The sequence below is a fragment of the Hemicordylus capensis genome, chromosome 3 (genome assembly GCF_027244095.1).
Source record: "Hemicordylus capensis ecotype Gifberg chromosome 3, rHemCap1.1.pri, whole genome shotgun sequence".
In the NCBI taxonomy this organism is placed as follows: domain Eukaryota; kingdom Metazoa; phylum Chordata; class Lepidosauria; order Squamata; family Cordylidae; genus Hemicordylus; species Hemicordylus capensis.
Window position 1 is genome coordinate 293,801,805 of NC_069659.1, and position 23,886 is coordinate 293,825,690.

At 46.7% G+C, this 23,886-nt stretch overlaps 1 protein-coding gene across 5 annotated transcripts in view; it reads right to left on the minus strand.

Annotated features, from left to right (window-relative positions):
• The window catches only part of ETV5 (ETS variant transcription factor 5), a 50,686-nt gene extending 34,922 nt beyond the window's left edge, over positions 1-15,764 (minus strand). Inside the window, exons 1-5 of one of the 5 annotated variants that reach the window (XM_053312152.1) lie at positions 15,645-15,764; positions 13,438-13,584; positions 13,228-13,315; positions 13,059-13,106; positions 12,916-12,966 (exon numbers count right to left, since the gene is read on the minus strand). In XM_053312152.1, the coding sequence (XP_053168127.1) occupies positions 12,916-12,966; positions 13,059-13,106; positions 13,228-13,315; positions 13,438-13,482 (232 nt within the window). In that variant the 5' untranslated portion in view covers positions 13,483-13,584; positions 15,645-15,764. The other 4 variants (XM_053312151.1, XM_053312153.1, XM_053312150.1 and 1 more) reach the window with 4 other exon arrangements.
• Positions 15,765-23,886: the final 8,122 nt, after the last annotated feature.

The following is a 23,886-nucleotide window of genomic DNA, read 5'->3' on the forward strand; positions in this document are numbered from 1 at the left end:
TGGCCCCAAAGAGCGTACAGATGCTCTGTGCAGGGTCAGCCAGTAACACCATATTCCATCACACCAGTTCTCAGGCATCTGAGGGATGCCATTGATCCAAGTGGCTCTCATCTACTTATTCTAGAGCAAGTTTCCCTGCTAGACGAACTTGTCCTCAGTGCTCCTCCCAGAAGCGTAGGGAGGCTGGTGGTGGCCTATGTGCAGCTTCCGTGGACACCCCTGGCCCAGCCCCCACGTCTGACGTCAGAAGCAAGGGGCCAGCTAGCCACGTCCCCGCATCTGACATCAGATGTCGAGGCATGGTCTCCCTCCCAAACAGGGCCACGCAGCCCCATTTGGAAGGGAGATCGATCGTACCCCATTGTGTTGAGCAGCTCAGGCTGATCTCTCTCCCAAACAGGGCCACGCAGCCCCATTTGGAAGGGAGATCAATTGGCCCCATTGTGTTGGCAGCGAGACCAGGAGTATCACTCTGGCTACGCTGCCAATGCAGCATGGCCTGATTTCGGTTCCAAACAGAGCCATGCGGCCCCTTTGGGACCTTAACAATGCCCCTTATGCCTCACATCAGATGCAGGGAGCGTGTCTGGGGCCGCGCTTGCAGCCCCTGATTGGTGGCAGCCCAGGTTCATGCACAAAACCATGAGTGGCAAATGATTCATTCTAGCAACTGGCAGGGTGGATGAAGACATTCTGCTGCCTGTGGCAAAGGACGACATGACAGCACATCAGTAGGCAGATGCTCAGCATTCTCAGGCCAGACTGCCAAGGTGGCAGCAGCAGCAGCGACATGCAAGCACTCTCAGACTAGGCCACCAAGCCATGCAGTGGTGTTCCTCGCCCAAGTCAGGAGGAGGAAGAAGAGGGGCACCCCAGCAGGGCTAGGAGGGGGGAAATTAACTGTGTGCCCCAGTAGAGTGAGGAAGGGTGGCGGCAGTTGATGGTGGAGGCACTTTATTTATTTGTTAAATTTATATACTGCTTTTCATTAAAACAATCCCAAGGTAGGTTACAAAACATCTAACACAATATAAGACTATAAAAGTTACACAATAAAAATAAATAAATTAGAATATAAAAATACAAATCTAATTAAAAATGTGTTGGTTGTTTTTTTCTAAAGACACACAATATGACCATAAAATACAGAGCAGCAGCAAGAACATATAAAAGCCTGGGTAAAAAGCCAAAATTTCAGTTGCTTTCTAAAAACTGTGATGGAGCCTGAGGAGAAGATGCCAGCCAGGAAAGCATTCCAATGTCTGGGGGCAATTACTAAGAAGGCCCTGTCCCATGTGCCGAGCCTCCCTCATTATTGGCTGGCAGAGCAGAGGCCTGTCCGATGACCTTGTCAAGCAGACAGAAACTCTTGCGAGCAGGTGGTATCCAGGGCCCAAACCCTTTAGGGCTTTAAAAGTCAAAACCAACACTTTCCACCTTTTGTGCCCCTCCCTGCACTCATGTCCGAGGCGACCACCTCAACATCTCTCATTGAAGAACCTCCCTTGGGTAGAACAGGAACAGAGTGGATCAAGTGTGCTGTCACACCTCCACCAACCAATAGTCCTGCAGAAAGGAATGAGAGGGACACAGGTGCTAGCAAGCACTGGACTCATGGCCCGCTCTCATTCTGCAGCCGTCAAAGAGAGCACATTCCAACCTGAACCCATTTTGCAACGTTCAATTGGTTGAACGTTGACCGAGGTTGGAAAGAGCAAAAAGTATTTAAAATATAGAGAGCGCCAATGGGGGATGCTGAATGTGCACAGGCCTTCTTACGTGCCGAAACAGAGATGGAGCAAAAAGGTTGCCACAGCGTGGAGTTCTTCTACTATATATAATTTTAAAACCAACTAATAAACACTTAACCTAATTAATTTCTAAAAGAAGACCTTCTAGGAAAAGGCAAGTACGTCAGAGGGCTGTACCTAAATAGTGACTGAACAGAACAGCTTGGCTTAGTCGGAAGTGGAGTATTATCTCCACAGAGGCTCAGTGCAGCCGCCCTTACACCATGAGAGGATAGCCTGGCTCTGACAGCTCCCAGCCATCACTGCCAATTAGCCGTTTCCTGCATTCTCTGTGCATTCAAGCCTCCAGGAGAAGGAGCAAGTTCAACTCCTTCTGGGCAGTTGGGCACGTCCCAAGAGTGGCCGCTTCAACACGCTTCTTTGTAGGGGAGGACACAAAGCTCTGCTCCACAATCCTGGAGCAACACGATGTGATAGGTGATCCGAGAGCACCCTGGGATACCCTTTAGGGCAAAGCAGCATTCAGGATTTGGCTTGGGAGAGAAGCTACAGCTGCTCTCTATCCAGTCCAAAAAGCCAGTGCACAACCGTTTTTATTCACCTCTGCATTTTAAGGAGCAGCAGCTGCATTCTTTTATTTTTATCTTTCATTTTGGCTGCCTGTTGGCATTTCAAGTGTTAATGTCTCCCCGCCCCCCTCAGAAACTGCCCTCTGTCCTCTCCCACCCCCACATCCTCCGCCTCTTATTAGGCATGGTCTTGCTGAACAGCAAACAGCAGGAAACTCACTTTGGAGGTGTTCCAGCTGTCAGTCACAGGCATGTTTCTTTCCAACAGTCTCTGTGCTGTTTCAATGGTTGTTTTTCTGCCAGCAGCACAATGGGGCTTAGTTATTCATTTAAGAAGTGAGGCGGGGGGGGGGGAGTCTACAAGCAGGCACCGCCCTCCATTCACAACCAATTTGGAATACTCCATCCATTTAGGGGAAAAAAAACACCCCTCTCTCCCCGCAGCTGAGAGCTACCAATCAGGAGAAGGGAAATGACACTTAAGATCATAACAGAGACCAGCTGCCCTGCACAGAGAAGCTTGTGCTATGGGCAACATTTATGTAAGGAATTCAAACACTGCAGGAATGGCCTGCATCATTTGGAGGGAGTCAGCCTCTCTGCAGAGTCCATTGCAAACCCAAGTGGTTGTGCAACTCATTTGCGGTGAGGTCCGGAAATGCCCTTTGGGCGGGGGAGGGAGGTGCAAAGAAAAAATAGTTTTAAAAAATTAACTTTTCTTTTTTGCTTCAAAACAACAGTTGCCTGCCAGTGGACAGAACACTTCCTCTTAAGACCCACAATGCCCTTGTCCCAAGGTTCTGCGTGCAGCTGCTCCTGTAGCCTCCCTATTTATGGGAAGCATTAAGAGGATCTCATTAGCCCCAGTGCTGCACAACTGACTTGTTTTGAGGACCAGGGGCTTGTGGACAGTGTGGCTGACTATTGCTCAACAGAGAGGAGAAAGGTCTGGGGAAAGACCAAACAAGGCACACTCCTCGCCTAGTACATTTAGAAAGGAACAGCAAATGATCTAGAACAAAGCCCTTTCCTCCTAACGTCAAGAAAGGGCCGTCCTTAAAGAGCACTGGCAAGCTCTAACTATTTGCTAAAGCCACATAACACCAATCTTAAGCAAGTCGTGCTGGTTGACAATTAGGCTCTGGACACAATGCAAGTTTTGGGTTTTATCCTCAGGAGCATTCATGGGCTGGGTCTAGGCTTCTATAGGGTCTCTCTCTCTCTCTCTCTCTCTCTCTCTCTCTCTCTCTCTCTCTCTCTCTCCACCCCAGAGTCGTCCTCCCCTCGCAGTCAGCTGTCCTCCAATGCCTTGTGCCAAATACCCACGCTAATGGAAAGAGAGAGGGAAAAGGTCTTTGGGGCTCTCGCTTGTCCCTCTGCCAAGCCATGCCTGTACAAACTGGGTTTTGATGTTTCATCCAGACACTAGTTTGACTTGGGAAATCTGCATCTGGATGCTCATGCTCAGAAAGCAATCCAGTGCCAACGAACTGGACCTGCAGGTAGACATGCATCTGATTGAAGGCTGTGTCTCCTGATCCAACAAGTAACATACACACAATGGGCTACTTCTGAGAAATGATTCACTTCGCTGGATTGGGTAAGAAAGGATGAGTGAATGGAGGTAAAGGAAGAATAAAAAGCAAGACAACGAGGTTATTCTCACAACTGGCTGCAATCGGGTGAAGGTCGTCCAGCCTGATTTCGGCTGATCGTGTGCTGCAACGGGAGCCGTGGGGCTGCCGGCAGCAAACCTCCCAAAGCACCCCTCCCCTTAGCCAAGGTTAACGGAGCGGGCGCTTTAACAGACCTCGTCTTTTTGACCGTGTATTGCCGCAGCGCAGCTCTGCGCCGCAACAACACACGAGGAGACTCCGGGGCTCAGGAGTCTCTCCAGCATGCCCCCCATGCGCTCATACGGGGCATCCTGGAACTTCTGAGGGCCACGGAGCCCCCGATCCCTGCAGCCCTCACTGGCTCCATGATGGAGCAGGCAGTCGTGTGGGTGGCCGATCCAGCCACTCCGGACAGCAACTGTGATAGTCTGCGGGGAGAGCGGGCTAAGCCTGCTCTACCTGCAAACCTCCTTGAGGCGGGTCACACTGATCGTGAGACTCATCTCTATTTGCTTCTCATTTGCCCTGCCCCACTTCTCCTCCTTCCCATGAAATGTTTTCATGAGTCCCCCACTTGCAACAAGTATTGTGAGATACGGGTCGGTTTAATAGGGTTTAAACAAAACAAAACATTGTTCTACTATAGTCTATAATCAGGCCTTGACAAGTTTTCTGACACTAGGAGCCAGCCCCCAAATTTAGGAGCCAGACTGCTCTGTCCTCCATGGGGGGGGGGGGGAGACCAACCACTCACCCACAGCAATGCCCTCTGTCCTCCCCGCTAGGCTTACTTACTCACACCTTCCTCGGCTTGAGTCCATCCATCACCTGGCTCATGTATTGTACTTAAATGTCCAGGTGCATAGCAAGTTGGTGCCTGGGAACTGCTCTGATTTAAGTGGATTATAATTGAGTATTTGCTGGTTTGGAAAGGAAAGAATGTGCCGTCGGGTCAGTGTTGACTCCTGGTGACCACAGAGCCATGTGGTTTTCTTGGTAGAATACAGGAGTGGCTTACTATTGCCTTCTCCCATGCAGTATGAGATGATGCCTTCCTATATCACTGCTGCTTCATATAGGAGTTACCCACATTCTGGGAAACACACCAGCAGGGATTCGAACCAACAGCCTCCTGCTCTCTTGGCAGGTTGCTTCCCTGCTGCTTACTGTATTTTAAAGTTTTCAAGCTTTGTAATGATCAGTCTACCCTTTATTTGCAAACAGATCTGAATTTTGCAGAGATGGGTGCTATAATAATATTTAACTGAAAGAAAACATTAAAAGCAGAGTAACACCTAGGAGCTCCTGTTAGGGAACCAGAAGGCAGGGCAAGGGAGTACAAATCAAATTTCCACATCTGGAGCTTTGCAAGTCTCCCTTCCTCAAGACATCAAAGCCAACCTTGAAACATAATCTCAAGTTCAGCCACGGCCAGTCTGTATTTTGCCAGTGCTGGGCTCCTGTCCTCCTCTTCAGAGAGATAGCACATTCCCCGATAAAGAAACCTGCAGAGAGGTAACCCCTACACCTTAATCCAGGGGTAGGCGACCTTGGCTCTCCAGCTATTGCTGAACTACAACTCCCATCATAAATTGCAGCTGGGGGTTATGGGAGTTGTAGTTCAGCAGCAGCTGGAGAGCCAAGGTTGCCTACCCCTGCCTTAATCCGTCACTGGTAAGAGTCATCTCTGGAGTCCCGCCAGGCAACAAGCACAGTAAGCCACACAGATGTGTTTTCTTTGGGTGCTGACTGAGTACTGCACACCTATGCCAGCACACTGAGGAAGTGCTTAATGCCTCAAAGGCATATATATATATATATATATATATATATATATATATATATATATATATATATGAATGAAAGTATATGTCCCGATTTCTCTGCTCTAATATCCTCACTATCATCAGAATATGAAAAGTGGCAAGTGAGCAACACAACTATAGGATGTGTCTCAACTTGCCAAGCCAAGGAAGAAGCCAAGAAGGCAGCACTACTTGGACGGAAAGTGCTGAGGGCTTCGCCTTGCTTACCTGTGCACAGGCAGGCCGTACAAGAATGCTGAGACAGCCCCAAGAAACTGGCCAGGAGCTTGCATGCATGGAAGCTTTGCACCAGTGTCGCCCTGCCCCACTCTCAGATGCCATAGTATAGACACCAGAATAGTGCCTTTAGCAGGGCTTATCTTGGTACAGCTTGCACCATGGAAGTGTGTAGAGAGGTAAGCTATCAGAGGGTACAAGAGGTCTAGAAGCCAGCCACAACATGCCCGATGCCTCCCATTGTGGCTGCCTCAGTGCATCCCTCCTATTGCCTGTGAGAGTTCTCTCTGTGGAACTAGAGTGAACCAGGACATGATCAGCAGAACCATATAGCACAGTTCTCCCTAGACTATACCACTGCAGGAACACATGTTTGAATACCTCCCCTCCCCCCCAACCCTACCCCCTTATTCATACTGAAAGCTATCAAGGAGAAGGCTGGCTTGGAATTCTTCCCTCTGTCATGTTTGCATTCACGTGTGTGTGTGTTTGTGTGTGTGTGTGTGTGTGCGCGCGCGTGCGCATACATATTTAAACATGCACACACACACACACCCCATCCATTTGCAGTCTCAAGTGAAACAGTCCAGAAAGAGCTGCACCTTATGATTCTCCTGACTGCATATTTTCACACAGGCTTAATTTTTTATACAACTTTTATGACTGGTGTACTTTTCAGATGAAAAGCACAGAGTCCACAGGCTGGAATACCAGAACTAGAGCCAAAAGATTTTATTCATGGCCCAAACTTCAAAAACCCAAGCTAAAAAAACCCCCAAAACTTTCAGGAGGGTCAGACACAGAGGTGAGTCTCACAATTGGCCAAAATCGGGCTAAGGGAACCTAGGCCAATTTCAGCTGAGCATGAGCCCACAGGTGGCTCACAGGTGAGGCTCACAGGTGAGCCCAGTTTCTCCAAAGCAGGTAACCCGCTTGAATGCCCCCTAAGCCTGCTCTCAGCACAGATCTCATTTCAGCGAGTCTCACTGATCATGAGACTCGCCTCACAGTGTCCTTGTTCAAACAATCGTTCAAGTTTAGGTTTAACGTGGGCTACTTACATTAGCGTGATTGTGTGATTGTGGTAGTTTACAGTCCAAGATGAATCTGAGTCCCACCTTGGCATCGGTTTAGACTATCATGCTAAATGTTAAACCCACATTAAATCTAGATTCAAATGATTGTATGAACCAGACCAGTATTGTATTATTTGAACCAGGGTATGTGGCTCTAAGCTTCTTGCCATTCTGTGCTCCATCTGGTCAAATCACCATGCTGAGAGTAGATGGGGGGAATGTCTGTTTAGGGCTCCATGCCGGGGCATGCTTTCATGGTACCAGCCACCTTCTGGCAAAGCACAGCCTCATTTCACAGCCATAATTCCTCAGGGTGGTGTGGACTCCCCACTGAAGCTGCTTGCCACCAACTCCAAAGCAAACTTAATACACACAAATTGCTTGGCAACAAGGTACCTTCACAGGCATGGAAAGCCAATTGATCTGGATCACTGATCTGCACAGCCAGTTAGCTTCACAGCACATGACTGCAGCACAGTCTCCACTGGAAAGAGTTGCTTTCTCGTGGAGCCAGCCTCTCCCATCGCTACCCTGGCACACGCAAGCCAGAGACAAGGGTCAGACTCCTTGTCATAATAATATTTGGCATTTATATAGCAGTTTTTTGAGCATTCAAGATGCTTTACTTACTGTAGTGCTATTATCTGGCTGTAACAGTTACAACGTCTTCTTCTGCATGATCCCCATCGTCCACTACGTTCATCAGGGGAGGCTTGTCTGTGGCTACCTTCATGTTGTTTGGTGGCCACCCAGGGACAGGCCTTCTCTGTTGTCGCCCCGAGACTTTGGAACGCACTTCCCGTGAGAATAAGAGTCTCCCCATCTCTAGTGGCTTTTAAAAGGGATTTAAAGACTCATCTTTTTACCCAAGCTTTTTAACTTTTTACCTTTTTAGCTTTTTAAACTTTTGATTGTTTATTATGTTTTAAATTGTTTTTAGTATTTGTTGTTGTGAACCGCCCTGAGACCTTGGGTTAGGGCGGTATAGAAATGTGTTAAATAAACAAACAAACAAACAAACAAACAACCCTGTAAGGTAGGGAAGTATTATTATGCACACGTTGCAGCTGGATAGCCAAGACTGAGAGGGAGCGGCTTGCTTAAGGCCACCTAGGAGAATTCAGGGCAGAGCTGGAATTCAAACGGGGGAAGTCCCAATTCACATCTTAAGTCTCGTAGCCATGAGACCTCATTGTCCCTTATCTTTGCAGGAGACAGGCCAGAGAAAGATCAAGGGACAATATTTGCCCAGTTCAAGCTTCTCATATTATCTTGAGCTGATCCCAAACTGACCTAAAGCTTTGCTCTTCTTTGCTTTCTCCGAGGAAGGGTTCATTTTCTGACCCTCCAAAGGGTAGCTACAAGCAGAGACCTTCCAGGCCAGTCATCAGTGACTGATTTCTTCAAATGTGTCCCTCTACCTTGCAATAATAATTCACATATATGATTGCGCTGAAGAAAGGTGAAGCGTACTAAATGAAATTTATTATTATTTATTGAATTTATACCCCACTTTCCCACATATTGAGCTCAAAGTGGTGTACAGCAGTGGGGGAAAAAACCCTATTAAAAATACAGCATCCAATAAGGCAGCCAGGACAACACACTTTAAACAGTAGCTATCCCCAAAAGACCAAATCAGTCACCAAAGCTCTGTCTAAAAAGGAGTGTTTTCATGGCATATTCCAGTTCCTGAAACTGGCTTAGATTTAGCCCCAAACTTATGGGGCTGAAATTTTTTTTTTAATCTCATTCAACGGTAAGAGGTTTTTAAAAATATCACGGACGTCTCCCTTTAAAGATCAACATTACATTAACATTCTGTAGCCATACTCTTATTACTAAACAGCCTTCCATTGGCACTGGCGGCAAGTGAAGTGGTTAAACCGTCAGTGCTGAAAGAGATATAGCTGATCAGCAGAAATCTGGGCACTTCAGAAGCCTCTTGCGCAAGAAGCAGCAGAGTGCTGCAATGTGCTTATTGGTTATGAACATGAGCCACTAGCAAACCACCAAGATGATGAATAAACATTCATTTCATCTATTTTCCCCATGTTAGAACTGCAGAGAACTTCACAGTGCTGAAAGAGATGCAGCTGATCAGCAGAAATCTGGGCACTTCAGAAGTGATTCCAAGAGGAAAAGCTGGGATGAGGAGCTGACAAATGCCATGGCACCTAGAAGTTTAACCATAGTGCCAAGACTAGGAAGGATATTCAGAGGCAGAGATTTAATAAAAATCTTTATTTGTCCCAAGCAGCCTTGTTTTTGTTATATGTAAATGGGATAAAGAGAAGCCCATTTACCCTCCCCCTCCACAATGTCTGTCACTACGTCCAGTGATTTTGGAAAGTGTCCATTAAGTTTGGCTCCTACATTTTTGGGCTGGATCCGAGATCCTAACAAAGATGGTCAAGGGCTGGTGTACACATCATGAGCAGCAATCCCTCTTTCAATCAATTTTCAACTCAGAGGGGAAAAACCATGATTGTCTATCCTCAATCCTTCCCCATCTGCATCAACACCCATCCTTCACAAAGTTAAGTAATGGTCTGTTTAATAATTCAAGGCGTTCTCAACAATGTACAGAAAAGGAGATGGTAACCACAAGACCTTTATACTCACACAGACTTACTGAAGCCCAGTTCTCACAATACAGTCACCACATGAGGGCTGCTCAAAATTGGGCTGCTCGAAATTGGGCAAGAAAAGGTCTCACCATGTGGCAGTGGTGAACCAGTGTTCCCTTTAACAGGGATTCCCAGATGTTGTTGACTACAACTCCCAGCACCCCCAACTGTAATGGCCTTTGGCTGGGGATTATGGGAGTTGTAGTCAACAACATCTGGGAATTCCTTTAGAGCAGTGATCCTCAACGCTGGGCCCCCAGATGTTCTTGGACTTCAACTCCCATAATCCCCAGCCAAAGGCCACTGGCCCTGGGGATTATGGGAGTTGAAGTCCAAGAACATCTGGGGACCCAACGTTGAGGATCCCTGCTTTAGAGGGAACATTGCAAGGAACTGCCATTAAAGGAAGCTTTTCTGCCATTCCCATTTAGAGATGGCACAAGTGCTTCTGCACTAGTTTGTGCATTTATTTAATACATTTATCTTCTACCTTTCCAATCAATTATCCAATGTGGTTCACATTCCAAACTTTCAAACCACCATAAAAACCAAGGCAAATAGCAATAAATTACTTGGATGTTACAGCAGGGCAGCGCTCAGCTGCTAAGAATGTTTAAATGATCACAAAGGGAGACTGATAGAGGGATGGGAGGAACAAGCTGTGATGCCTGAGCCATTATCCAATGAGAGCATGCAACAAACATGATTATATTTTGCAAAGTGCTAACTGTTATGCAATTAAATTAGCCCAGGGAAAAATAATATTCCCCCCAAAGAGAAGGGTGATCATGGGGAGAACCATCTGGAACTTTTGCCACGAGTGCTAACAACTTCATATTGCTTACTTTATTAATAAATAATAATAAAGGTCCCATGGTAGGAAGTAGCAAAAAGAAACTCAGGACAATAGGACCAGAAAATAAGATAGGAGACAAAAGAAAAATACAGACACTTAACATCAAACTTCTCACACTGTCATTCTTAGAAAACTAGATTCAGACTAGAGTTGGAGATGTGTAGCACACAGTGCTTTTTAGAGTTTGTAGGCTCTCTGAGCTCTGTTGACAAGAGTATCTAAGAAAATAAGTTGATGTGATTACATAACAGAAAGCATCAAAAGAAAACTTTTAAAAAGACCACACAACTTAAGATGTAGAGAAACACCCTATAGCATACATATCAGACACACTTTGTGATACAAAACAGGATCAATTTCATCCTTAATAGCCCCAATCCTAAACACATTTACTTGGCACTAAGTACCATTGATTTAAATGGAACTTATTTTCTTATAAGTGTGTTTAGGATTAGTGCGTTAGTCATACAACGGTTGATTTCTGTGCCAGAAACCACAGTAATAATCCAACACGTGAGTCATCATACATCTATGGCATATTAACCAGAGTTCTAAAAACTATTTCAAGTGCATAAGATGCCCCTTTCATTCTTCTTTGTTCATATGTTTCATAAAGTTTTTCCAGCACCCATTCCTATACTTTATTATGGAACTTCATCAAGCCAACTTCTCTCTGCAGATTCTGTGCCTCAGATGACCTTTCCTTCTCCAAAAAGGAAACATCTAACAACTGGAAATAGGCCACCAAAATCAATCCCACTTTGAACGTACTGCTTTTCGGAAACATGCTGAGTTCTCAACAGTTTCACTAGTCTTAGTTGCCCGAAATATTAAAAAGGTCAGAAGGCAACCTAGCTTCAGTCACAGATGTATTGTTCCATGAAGACTCCATTTCTTATTACTAGATCTGTTCCAGGCAGGAAGCCATTCATTCACATATAAACAGCTTCCAGCGGGAACTCCTCCTGCCATTGACTTCTTTGCCACAAAGGCAAGGCATATGCTCAGACCACAGAAGCCTCTTTGACCCAAGCGAATGAACTCTTGAAGAATCACGCCAGGTCTGCTGCAGAGGCCCAGCACGCAGGAGAAGACATTTCGTTTCTCCCATCATCCTTCAGGTCACAGAACTGTAAAACCTGCCAAGAGGCATTCGAGAGCACCTCTGCCAACAACACCTCCTCCCACACAGCCTGACTGCAGTTTATACTGCTCCAAGCAAGAAGTGGAAGGGCTGGGCTAGAATGTCAACACAGAAAAGAAATTTCTGACTCCAGGCTGCCTTTCATCTCAGGGCGGAGGAGGTGGAGGAAGCGGGGGGGGGGAGTACACACACATGCATGCACGCATGCGTGCGCACACACACACACAGTCTGTCTGAAGACGCTTTCATGGCAAGCTTCCCACTCACTTAAAAGTAATCAAAGGGCAATAATTAACATGTATTTACTGTAGCACAAGATACTCCACTGCATGCTGGGACAGAGGTTGAGTGAAGAATCTGTTCCACTGCAGGCTATGTTTCCTGCCCTGCAAATTCTGTGGCAATCAGAACAGCTTAGTAATATATATACACATATACATATATATGTATGCCCCCTGAGTGGATATTGAGAGATGTTTCCAGTTAACAAGTTTAAGAACATCTTGCTTTTATTTAACCTCTAGCACTCCACAATCAGAATCTAAAAATACACACAGAACTTGCATGCCTGAGTAGCTTGCTGCAACCCAAAGGGGCAAACGTAGGCCCAGGTGTTGGCTATCAGGCACTGTGGGGGAAGGACAAGCTCCCCCCCGCCCCACTTTTTCCTCGGTGATGCAGCAGGAACGCTTTTCTAGCCGCCTTGTCAGAGTTGCTGGCTTGCCAATGACTAATGCTCCCTGAAGCTGCTCAAGTTTCACCAGCAAAGCTTTGTCCTTCACAGCTTCACTAGTGATGGCTAGAATAGCCAGAAAAAAAGTCATTGAGGGAATTGGAGGCACAGGGCTGGCAAGAGCCAAGTGCTCTTGTCAAATGGATTTTAATATCTTTTACATTATGAAGTATTCATGGAGGCTTGAAAGGGTTCTGCAGAGATCAAGGTTAATAGGCAGCCCCAGAGATATTCAAATACATATATCCTACCTCAGTTCTTCAGTGAAAGCAGCACTGTTAACCAAGCCTCTACGATTACACCCTTCAATCTACTCCCTTCCCTTTCAAGTTTCCCCAATGCACACACTGTGTGCAAAATACAGATCATAGCTACATTAAGTTAAAGACAAACAAAAACAAAAATCAAGAAACCAGTGAAAACCTGTCAGCTATTTTGCAATGCACTATATTTGAAGAACACAAAGCAAGCAACAGAGAAGAAAAAAGCGTGACTTACAGTTATCGGACTGGAAATCAGGGACAAACTGTTCATCATCAGGGACTTGGGCTAGGGGAAAAAATAAAAGGTTTTCACTGCTTCAGTTTTTCTTGATATCAAAGCACAAAGAGATATAGATAGTGATAGCAAAAGGGATTTACCTTCAGCTAACCAAGCCTCTTGCATCTGACTGAGATCCTGAAACAATTCTGGAAGAGAAGCAGAAAAGCCATTCAAGTGTTCTCTCTACTGAAATAAGGATGTGCTGTTAAAGATGGTGAGGATTTAAATAAGGTTTCTGGCAGGGGTGGGTGTGCAGAGATTGACTACCTTCAGAATCATGGGCCAAGTCTGTGTCCTGAAACTTCCTTTTTCTGTCATTCACTGGCCTCCCTCGACATTCTTCTGTGCAAGGTTTCTAGTAGAAGCAAATGAATGTGGCTATGAAGCCTTCAAAAACAGAGCCAATACGAGCATCATACAAAAGGAGGGGTGGGTATCTGATGTTATGAAAATAAGGTAAAACTACACAGGACCTACCCCAGGGACCATGAAAGGGACCTGCTGATCATAAAAGCCATCCATTGTGCTTGTGGATTCTTTAATATTCCCTTGGATGTGTTTAGCATTGAGCAATTCCAAGCTGAGAAGAGTTTTCAGAATCTAGCAGCACTAGCAGATTTAAGACTGCTGGAGGTGGGGGGGAGAAGAGAGAGAGAGAGAGAAAAATCAGAATATGTTCTGCCTTTAAGCCACCTTAGAAAACTTCATCTCTAAAACCACTGAACAGTCTGAAAGCTTTGTAGATAATCTGTTGTGCTTAATTAACAAGCCCAACATGCTGTGTTAAAAAATAAATCCACTATAGTATTTTTTTTTCATTCATCAATTTGCTATGATCGCTCATATACATTAAGTTACTATTTTTTTCCCTTTTTGTCAACGCACCAAGGACCCAACCTTTAATCCATGATGTCACAGAGTCACTATGGAAACAGCTGTGACATCACTAAAGACCAATTACAACCGCTCAAACACAGGGAGAACAGCATGGATTACACGGCAGAGATCACATTGCTTGGAGTACATTTTCTCCCTACATGGTCAAAAGATAAAGTATAAATAGCAACAAGTGCACAGAAAGTTGATTCTAGTTTGTGCAAGAGCTCAGCTTTCAGGACAAAAAAAAATTAGCAACATACAACTGTGTTAGGTTATGAAGGAAAGAAGAAAGCAAACAATTTTGCAGCTTGCTTCTAAACACTTATACTTAAAAGTAAGTTCCTCCCATTTCAGTGGGACTTCCATGAAAAAACATGCTTAGGACTGCGACCATTCAAGTGTTATTTGAAGCTAAATTGTTTTAGCAAACCTAAGCCTTTGACTACCAAAGAATCTCAGATAATTTACTTTAAAGCTTGAACACACTGCAACCGAATCTCCATGTTAGACTGGCATGAGATTCAACATGAAATGGGAAACTGCTTACTCCCTTGTTCTGCTGATGCATCTCTTGCTGTTGCAAGCAGCCTGAATGTTATAAGAAATATGCTAAGCTCGGGGCTATTTTCAGCAATTTCTTAATGCAGTTTTATCATGAGTTTATGCACAAGAGAGTTTTGTTTCCTCTTGAAAAGAAGTCACAATTTCCCAAGCAACCAGAGAGATGCACAATTTCGCTTTTCTACTCGACCCTGGACAAAAACACGGAATTGGTTTTTTAAAAAAAAAACGTTTGCAGAAAACCTGCAGTTTCATAACATTCTTTAAAAAGTGGTGGGGGGTGGGGGAGATCTCATGAATTTCTGTATCCTAGCAGAACAACAGCTGCAGACGGTTCCTAAAAGTCATGGACCACATTAATGCTGACAGCAGTAATCCATATAAAAATCTGATTCCTAACTTGTCCCGTCGTTGCCGAACAAAAGATTCGAGATCTTAGACAACAAAAACGCAACATCTTTAAAAGCGCTACATCCACTACTTAAATCCGCGTTGTTCTTCAGTCGCTGTAGTTTGCTTCCTCCCTTTCCCGTTACCCGTACCCCTAGGAAAAGCCTTTAATGCAGCCAAACAATTACCATCCCCTCCCCCTCACGCAAATCTGGCCTAAGTTTTATGAATGGCAGAGGAAGCAACAAGAGCAGGTAGAGTGTAACTAGATCCCCAGCGTAGGGCCCCATTCACAAAAACAGGACACGCACTTCCCAGCTCGCTCCATTCACGAAACGCCTTCAGATTGTGCCCCCACCCCTACAGCCCAGTGCATAATGCCGCGAAAGAGACTCAGCCCCCGCCCCCGCACTCAATGCTTCATTCACACAAAACCAGCTCCATTCATAAAATCACCCACATTCAGAAAAACTCCCAGCAGAGCCGCGGTAGAGCCAGTGCCTACTGCAGCCTGTGGAGGCGCGGCTGTACAGGCTTCCCTTGCAAGTCTAAGCCGTAGATAGACTCCGCGGCACCCTGCAGCCCCACAGCTACCCCTCCCGCCCGCAGATCTACCCCTAATTCACAGATCAAGGACTTCATATCTCCATCGTGGCAGGCAACTGTATTTCCAGCCGACCCTCCCTAACCTCACCACCTTGCGCCCCAAACACCTGCACACCCGCAAGCCCCCTCCCGCAGCCGACCCGATCCCACAACGCCAGCACCCCATCACCCTGTACTGTACCCCCGCCTCTAGGGTCCCAGATGATGGCTCCGAGCCCCAGAGGCTAGATGGACTCGCCCCTCCTCACCTGGCCATGGAACTACCGCGCTGTCGCTGTGCAGTCGCTAGAAGCCCAGAGTCGTCTTTGGATTGCTGCCGGAGCCCCGAGAGGCCTCCAAAACCCGCCCCACCCCGTCGCCATTGGTCCACAGCCCTGCCAGAGGTTGTCAGTCAGAGCTTGTTTACCCTACCAGGCACCCAATGGCGCTCGGATGGTACAACGCCTCCCAGTTCTGATTGGTTGCAGCTGCCCAACAGTGCATTCTAAGTCCGCCTTCTCGCAACGATGAAGTACCTTGTTTTTTTCTCCAGGGAAATATAGCCAATCAAGGCGGCTTGATTTACATACTTTTTCTAGGAGCGTTTTCATTCATAAAAAAAGAAGAACGCGTTCCGAGGGCGAGGCAGCCTCGGAGAAAGATTTAAAGGGAACGCGCACCACGGCGGGCCTGTTTTTGGGCTCTGCGTTACGAAGAGAATGAGAGGTTATCTGCCGTTCCCTGGCTGCCCCATGGCCTGTGATCAGTCTCTTCTTTATGCACCGATCCTGTCTGAGCTCGTGGCCAAGGCAGGAACCATCATGACCTGCAACACCTATAGCTTCACGGCAGGACGAGTCCCACCGCCATAGAAGGTCACCCTAGACATTGGTATCCAAACTGCACTATTATTATCCCTAAACAAGTTGCGCATGATGACAACATGGTGCCAGTGTGCCCAACACAAGCCCCCTTTCGGTTGCAATTAGGAAAGTGCCTGAAGGAAAATAAGTAACACGACCCCCGCATTCTCTGGCCTTTGGGTTGGCACTTACGTCTGCTTAGATTTCGTAGCAATCGTGCAAACGGTGTACATTTTGCTCTGTCTCTGCAATGCATCCAGTGTGTGTGTATCTGTGTCTGTGTGAGAAATCAGTAGGCTTACGGGCACTCGGGTCTGCAGAGGCTCAATCAAGGCGCACAAGCTGCCCCTGAGCCCACAAAGCACCAGCCTAGCAGAAATCTCGGAAATGGTCCGACAGGAGGGCAATCTCACGCGTATTTGCACGGAACAGACGCACGGTGTCCAATGGGGTTAACTCCTGAGTAACTGTGCATAGGATTATCCAATGGATGTTCACTCTCAAATAAAAGCGGGACTTTCTGCTCAAGAGATATTGTGCTTTAGGCTGCAATCCTCGGCACACTTCCTGCAATGTCCGTCTCGTTGAACCTCCGTTAGACGTGAACTTACTTTCGGGTAAACCTGCAGTCCTATGCAATTCGAGACTTCCTTCTGAATAAGGTTCCACAGGGTCTCTGCCCCCACCGTGCATAAATAAAGGCGCATTTGCGAAGCGAGGTAATGTATTCCTCCCCTTCAACGTCTTTCCATTTACGTATTAGCCTGCTTTCCAGTAGGCTTATGAGATCATCCGGCATTCTGTGTGTGTGTCCGTGTGTCCTGCCCATCAACTTCGCAACGGCTGGACCAATATGAACCGAATCAGGTACAGTTGTAGCAATAGCAATAGCACTTACATTTATATACCGCAGCTCTCTAAGTGGTTTACAATGATTTAGCATATTGCCCCCAACATTCTGGGTACTCATTTTACCGACCTCGGAAGGATGGAAGGCTGAGTCAACCTTGAGCCCCTGGTCAGGATCGAACTTGTAACCTTCTGGTTACAGGGCGGCAGTTTTACCACTGCGCCACCAGGGGCTCTTGTAGGGACACAAAGGGACACCTGAGTGTAGTTTGTGATGATGCCATCCACCCCATCCAAGATGGCGGACACTTAAACTTTTGAGGCACAAGTGGGCTAACTTGTGAACCGCCTAACTGATTTGAACCAAATTTGCTACAGCTGTAGGGACACACAGGGATGCCCTAATGGTGTGGTGTGTGATGATGTCATCCACTCCAATTCAAGATTATTATTATTATTTTTATTTATTTATTTATTTATTTATTTATTTATTTATTACATTTGTACACTGCCCCAGACTTTCATCTCTGGGCGGTTAACAATAGTATAAAACAAGTTAAAATATATACAAAAACTTAAAACAATTTAACAATTTAAAATCAACCACGAGTTAAAACCTTAAAATTTTAAAGAACAGAAAAAGCTTGGGTGAAGATGGTGGCCACGTGAACATCTGAGTCACAAGCAGCCTGATTTGTGGACTAGTATCTAACCAATTTAAACCAAATTAGGTACAGTTGCAGTGAGTGACACATAGGGACACCTCAACGGCATAGTTTGTGATGATGTCGTACACTCCGATCCAAGATGGCGGATGCATAAACCTTTGAGGTGCAAGTGGGCTAACTTGTGAATCGCCTAACTGATTTGAACCAAATTTGCTACAAATGTAGGTACACATAGGGATGCCCAAATGGCATGGTTTGTGATGATGTCATTCACTGCAATTCAAGATGGTGGCCACATGAACATCTGAGGTGCAAGCGGGATAATTTTTGGACTGCCTAACCTATCTGAACCAAATTGGGTACAGTTGCAGTGATTGACACACACGGACACCTCAATGGCATAGCTTGTGGTGATGTCATCCACACCAATTCAAGATGGTGAACACACAAACTTTTGAGCTGCAAGTGAGCTAACTTGTGAACTGCTTAACCGATTTGAACCAAATTTGCTGCCGCTGTAGGGACACATAGGGATGCCCAAAGGGTGAGGTGTGCAACGATGTCGTCAACCTCAGTTCAAGATGGTGGACACGTAAACTTTGGAGGCACAAGTGCACTAACTGATAACTGATTTGAACCAAATTTGCTGCAGCTGAATGGGCACATAGGGATGCCCCAGTGGTGTAGCTTGTGATGATGCACCCGGTACTTCCGGCCACTTCCGGCCAAAGAGGGGGAAGGGGCAGCAGGGAGGTACACTGCCACCCCGAAGGCTTTTATGGAAAATGAGCGCTGGCAGGGGGGAAAGTGGGGGGAGGGGTAAGTGCAACCCCCCACCCTTAAAGTGGCACCCCCACCCCCTTGAGCCAACCCCGCCAGGCTCCGTGCACATCCCTACTGTAGGGCCCTGTAATTTTAGGGGCTGTATGTTGGACACAAATGCCGCTAATATTTAAATATTTAAATGTGTAAGATTTTATATTCATTATTTTCATCATCATATTCTTACTGGCTCTGAGTGCCCAGGAAAAGGTGGGACATTTGCTGAAACAAAGACATAGGTGTTGGTTAGTTGCTTGTGTAGGGCTATTCCCTGTTTAATTTATTGAACAGGAGTTCTCAGTCTTGGGTCCCCAGATGTTGTTGGACTACAGCTTCCATCATCCCTAGCCACAGTTCCAGGTCACTGTGGCTGTGGATGATGGGAGTTGTAGTCCAACAACATCTGCAGGACTCAAGGTTGAGAACCCCTGTTCTAGAAAAGAGGTTCTAGAACTCAAGGCTGTCTGGAGACTTCTGAACTGGAAGACTCCCCCCATCCTTGATGTTTATGAAACCTCAGTGTTAAATGAAATACACTTCGCAGTTGCTCAAAGGTACTTCAATCTTAACTTCATAGGTTCCAGGGTTTTATGACTTTGGCTTTGAAAAGAGATGCCAGAGCTGAGCCCTGGCACACATTAAGCCTTGCCTGTGGATCAGAAAGGTAAGCAGGAGAAGTTGCTGGTTGCTCCTGGAGGGAAGTGTCTTCTCCTGGTTATTAATACTATCTGACAGATCTTCTGGCTGGGCAAGTGGGGAGGGCCTTCTCTGTTGTGGCACCAATGCTATGGAATGCCCTCTCAAGGGAGACCTTCCTGGTATCATTTCTATTCACCATCCTCAATGGACAATAAAGAGGCATCTATGTAAAAAGGCATTTTAATAACAATATGCTGATGTATTCAAATTTTCATTGATTGCTGTTTTTTTTAATTGTGCTGTTCATAGTTGTTTGTTTAAAATATATTTTTGTGATGTTGATTTATATTTTGTTAGCTGCTGTGAGTATTTCCCTAAGAGGTCAGGCAGAATTATTAAAATTATTATTTACCACTTTTCAACAAAGAAGTTCTCAAAGCTGTTTACATAGAAAAAGGAATAATAAGAAAAAGATCGTTGCTTGTCCCCAAAGGGTTCAATCTAAAAAGAAGATAGATTGCAGTCCACCAACTCTGGCCAATGCCTGGTGGACCACCTAGTGCCTGCTAGTGGGATTCTTGTAAATTAGAGCATAGGCCGCTTGCCCTGCCTCTTTCTTAGCAGCGGTCATTGTTACGTGTTGCTACCAACAGCTCTCTGGCCATGTACATTTTTGCTCTGCTATACAATGGGACCTTTGACGGTGGGACAGAGCTAAAGGCAGACTGCTCACCCCTATTTCTGTTGTAGACAAGAAGCAAGAAAGTGGCCAATGATGGCTTCAAAAAAGGATTAGACTACTTCAAGGGGAATAAGACTGTCAATGGCTATTGGTCACAGATGCTGAAGTGGAACCTCCATGTTCAGAGGCAGTCTATCTGATTCTGAGATACTGAAGACAGACAAGAGAGGATGAGTATCCTTGTTATGCCCTGCTTATGGGCTCTCCAGCAACAGCTGACTGGCCACCGCTGGTCTGATCTAGCAGGGCCTTTCTTACATGTTTAGTCAAGAGGATCACTTAACACCGTTCAGTTATGCCTTCTGTGGAGAGATCCAGAGTACAGTATCTCTGTATTGTAAGCTTTTGAGGGCAGGGGCTGTTCCTCTCTTACTTAAGAAAGCATCATATACATTGATGGTGTAATACTACCACTGGTGCTGCTGCTGCTACTACTACTACTACTACTGCTACTGCTGCTACTACTACTGCTACTGCTACTACTAACAGCATCAGCAGCTCACACTCTTGCTTCATGAATTTAGAACAGGTCACTGGAGGACTGCAGGGCTTTAGTTAAAACACAAAGTAGACCAGGAGGTTTTTCACACATGGCTCTATGCCTTGAAGAGCAGCAGATTCCAGGCATTTTAATTCAAGGGATTAGATGGACCATTCGCATAGCCATCAGCACCACCTTTGCATAGCCATCAGCACCTCCATCAACACCTTTGGAGAAAGCAGAAGTCCTGGAGTTTCCCACCCCCCAAAAGCTGCTGGAAATAGAGGATTTCTTTACCCCGGACATACCTTGGGCTAAGCCAGAATTCACAGCCTCCATTTGGGGAGAATCAAAGTCCTGTCTGTCCTGGTCTCTGATAGCCCACTGGGAGGTCAGATTAAATTTAGCGAATATGTGGACTGGCACACTCCAATCAGGATTGGATTCAGGGGGAAAGCCCTGTCTGTGAAACCTCCAGGTAAGCTGGAAGTCAGGCCACACTTACTCTCGTGCATCCCTGGGCTGCCTCTTTTCCCCAAACTGCTGCCTGCCCACAGTCCTTCCTAGATCAGTGATAACAGTCTGAAGGCCAGATCACATGATTAAATGGATGTGGTGGCCCTGTGGATTGTGCAAATCTGGGCTGTGCTGTCCTTGTGGTGTCGCATTTGCTTGATAGGTTCACCATGAGCACAATTTTCAGTTCAACCCACATTCGGCACCGGTAACTGAGCTGTGACATAGTCAAATCAGCAGCAAGTTGTACTTGTGGTGAAGCAATCATACAGCCACTTTTGCCAGAGTGGAACTTGCTCAGATGTGCTCATTCTCATCACATCCATTTGGTCAGGTGAAATTACCCTCACTGTGCAAATGCTGGCTTGTGGGGGGCAAAGACTCCCCCTACTGTAAACACACTTCTTAGGGTATGATGACTCTGATGGCAGATTCACAGACAGCAGTTTCTGTGGTGCTTCAGATGCTTCCGTGTTGTAATTGCTCTTTGAAAGGATGTGCCTTCAATTACAACAGGATTACAAGTCATCTACTATTGCTTGCAACATGGCTGGCTGCTTGTGTGTACCTCAGAACAACTTGTGTTGTCACACGAGTTTTAGCTTCTGGGGTGCAATCGCAGTTTACATGGGCAGCTGGTTGTGCCAGAAAGCCAGGTTAATGCATTGCTAATAGCATAGGAGGGCATATATGAATTAGTATGCAAAACTGGCACTCGCTGATTGTAACCTGCTATTTCAGAAAAAACGCCTGTACCCCATAGAACTACAGGGAAGAAAATTATAGGAGTATTTGCCAGGTATTCAGGCTTCAGTGCCTCTGCGAGGTCACCAGCCAATAGGCATGTGCCTGAAACGTTTCGGAGGCCATTATGAAGGCCTCGGAAAAGTTTCGGCGCTGGGTGGGTGGGTGGGTTTTCGGCATTTCGGCACTGGAGGGGGTAGTACTTTAAGGGCGAGGGAGGGTGTACTCACCCCTCCCGCCGCATTTCCCCTGCCGGCGCTCTGTTATTTTAAAGCTCCTTGGGGTGGCAGCGTTCCTCCCTGCTGCCCCGTTCCCCCCATTGGCTGGAATTGGCCGGAAGTAGCGAGTGCGCATGCACCTGTTGTGAGTGCGCGTGCACAACGAGCGCACGCGCGCTCGCTACTTCTGGCCACTTCTGGCCAATGGTGGGAAGGGGGCAGCAGGGAGGAATGCTGCCACCCCAAGGAGCTTAAAAATAACAGAGTGCCGGTGGGGAAATGCGGCGGGAGGGGTGAGTACACCCTCCCTCACCCTTAAAGTACAACCCCCGCTGGCGCCGAAGATCTTCTTGCACATTCCTACCAGCCAATACACCAATAACATTCCTCAAACCAAATTGCAAGATTCCAGCTTCAGACTGACCTATCAGCAGTATCAATGGGTTGCCAAACAATTGGGTGGACTGAACTTCAGTTTAATGATCTAATCTCTGTTCTATTAGGCAAAAACAAGCGATTGTCAAGGACCCCCTCAACTGGGATGCTGGAGAGGGTTCTTAGAGGAGAAGCATGTGACCAGCAGCACCCCTCAATTTGGAGCCAGAGATCCCTACCTCTCATGGCTCTTGGGGACACATGGGTGAAATTACACTGGGGAAGAACCATGTTCCAGAGACCCTGGGCCCACCCCCTGCTGGGGAACCAGCATCATCTCCACCAGACCAGTGTTCCCTCTAACAGGGTTTCCCAGATGTTGTTGACTACAACTCCCAGAATCCCCAGCTGTGTGGGCTTTTGTGTGGGGATTCTGGGAGTTTTAGTCAACAACATCCGGGGATCCCTGTTAGAGGGAACACTGCACCAGACCCCTAGGAACAATGTCACCATTGCACCTGGCCAGAGTGCTCAACTGCAAGCCCACAGACTGGTTCAGGAGGGATCACCTTGGGAGGGGGAGACTGAATCAGGTGCAACTGTGGAGGATGATACTGAAAAAGTAGCAGCAGGAAGAGGGTGGAGGCCTTCCTGAACCCTGCTTAACCACCACTGTGGTCGCTATCTGTGGCTGGTGCAACAGCCCTTTCAGCCTGTGCTCTCTCTGCTCTGAATGGCTATTCCTGCTGCAGGCATCTTTGAGCCTGCCTGCCTGACCTGTTCCTCACCCAGTACCTGTTTGGATTTTACTTGCTTGCTGTGACCAGCACTCTGTGGGCAGAACCTGGACAGCAGTCTAAGAAAAGGGACAGGGAGGAAGTAATGGCAGAGGACTGGTAACCCCTGGTAAGTGGGGAAAGAGGCAAGTTTCAAAGCGTTGACTGACTCTCCTTAGCAACTGGCCCTATTCAACCCCCAGCACAGCATCCCCCCAGGGTCTGTTGCTGGCACCCACTGTGCTTCTTTTTAGACTGTGAGCCCTTTAGGGACAAGGAACAACAACACCTCCCCCACCCCCCCATCTCTGTATAAACTGTTCTGAGAACTCTCTCTGTGTGTGTGTGTTGAAAAGTGGTATATAAAGAATAGTAGTAATGGCACAGCGGGGAAATGCTTGACTGACAAGCAGAAGGTTGCCAGTTCAAATCTCCGCTGGTACTATATCACGCAGCAGCGATATAGGAAGGTACTGGAAGGCATCATCTCATACTGCACGGGAGGAGGCAATGGTAAACCCCTCCTGTACTCTACCAAAGAAAGCCACAGGGCTCTGTGGGCGCCAGGAGTCGAAATCGACTTGACGGCACACTTTCTAGTAATAGAGGACAGGAGAAGGTGGAGCAGGGCCAGTTTGGGGGCTTGCTCCAAGGAAGCATGGGGCAAGGGGATCGTGGAGGCAGCAGAAGTCTGAAGAAGAGAGGCAAGAGAGAGGCAAGGAGAGAAGGAGGCATAGGCCTCCGAGAAAGAGAGTGTGGGGCTAGAGGGAAACGAAGCTTGGGTCTGACTGGCACTGGCTTCCCACACACTCTACTAA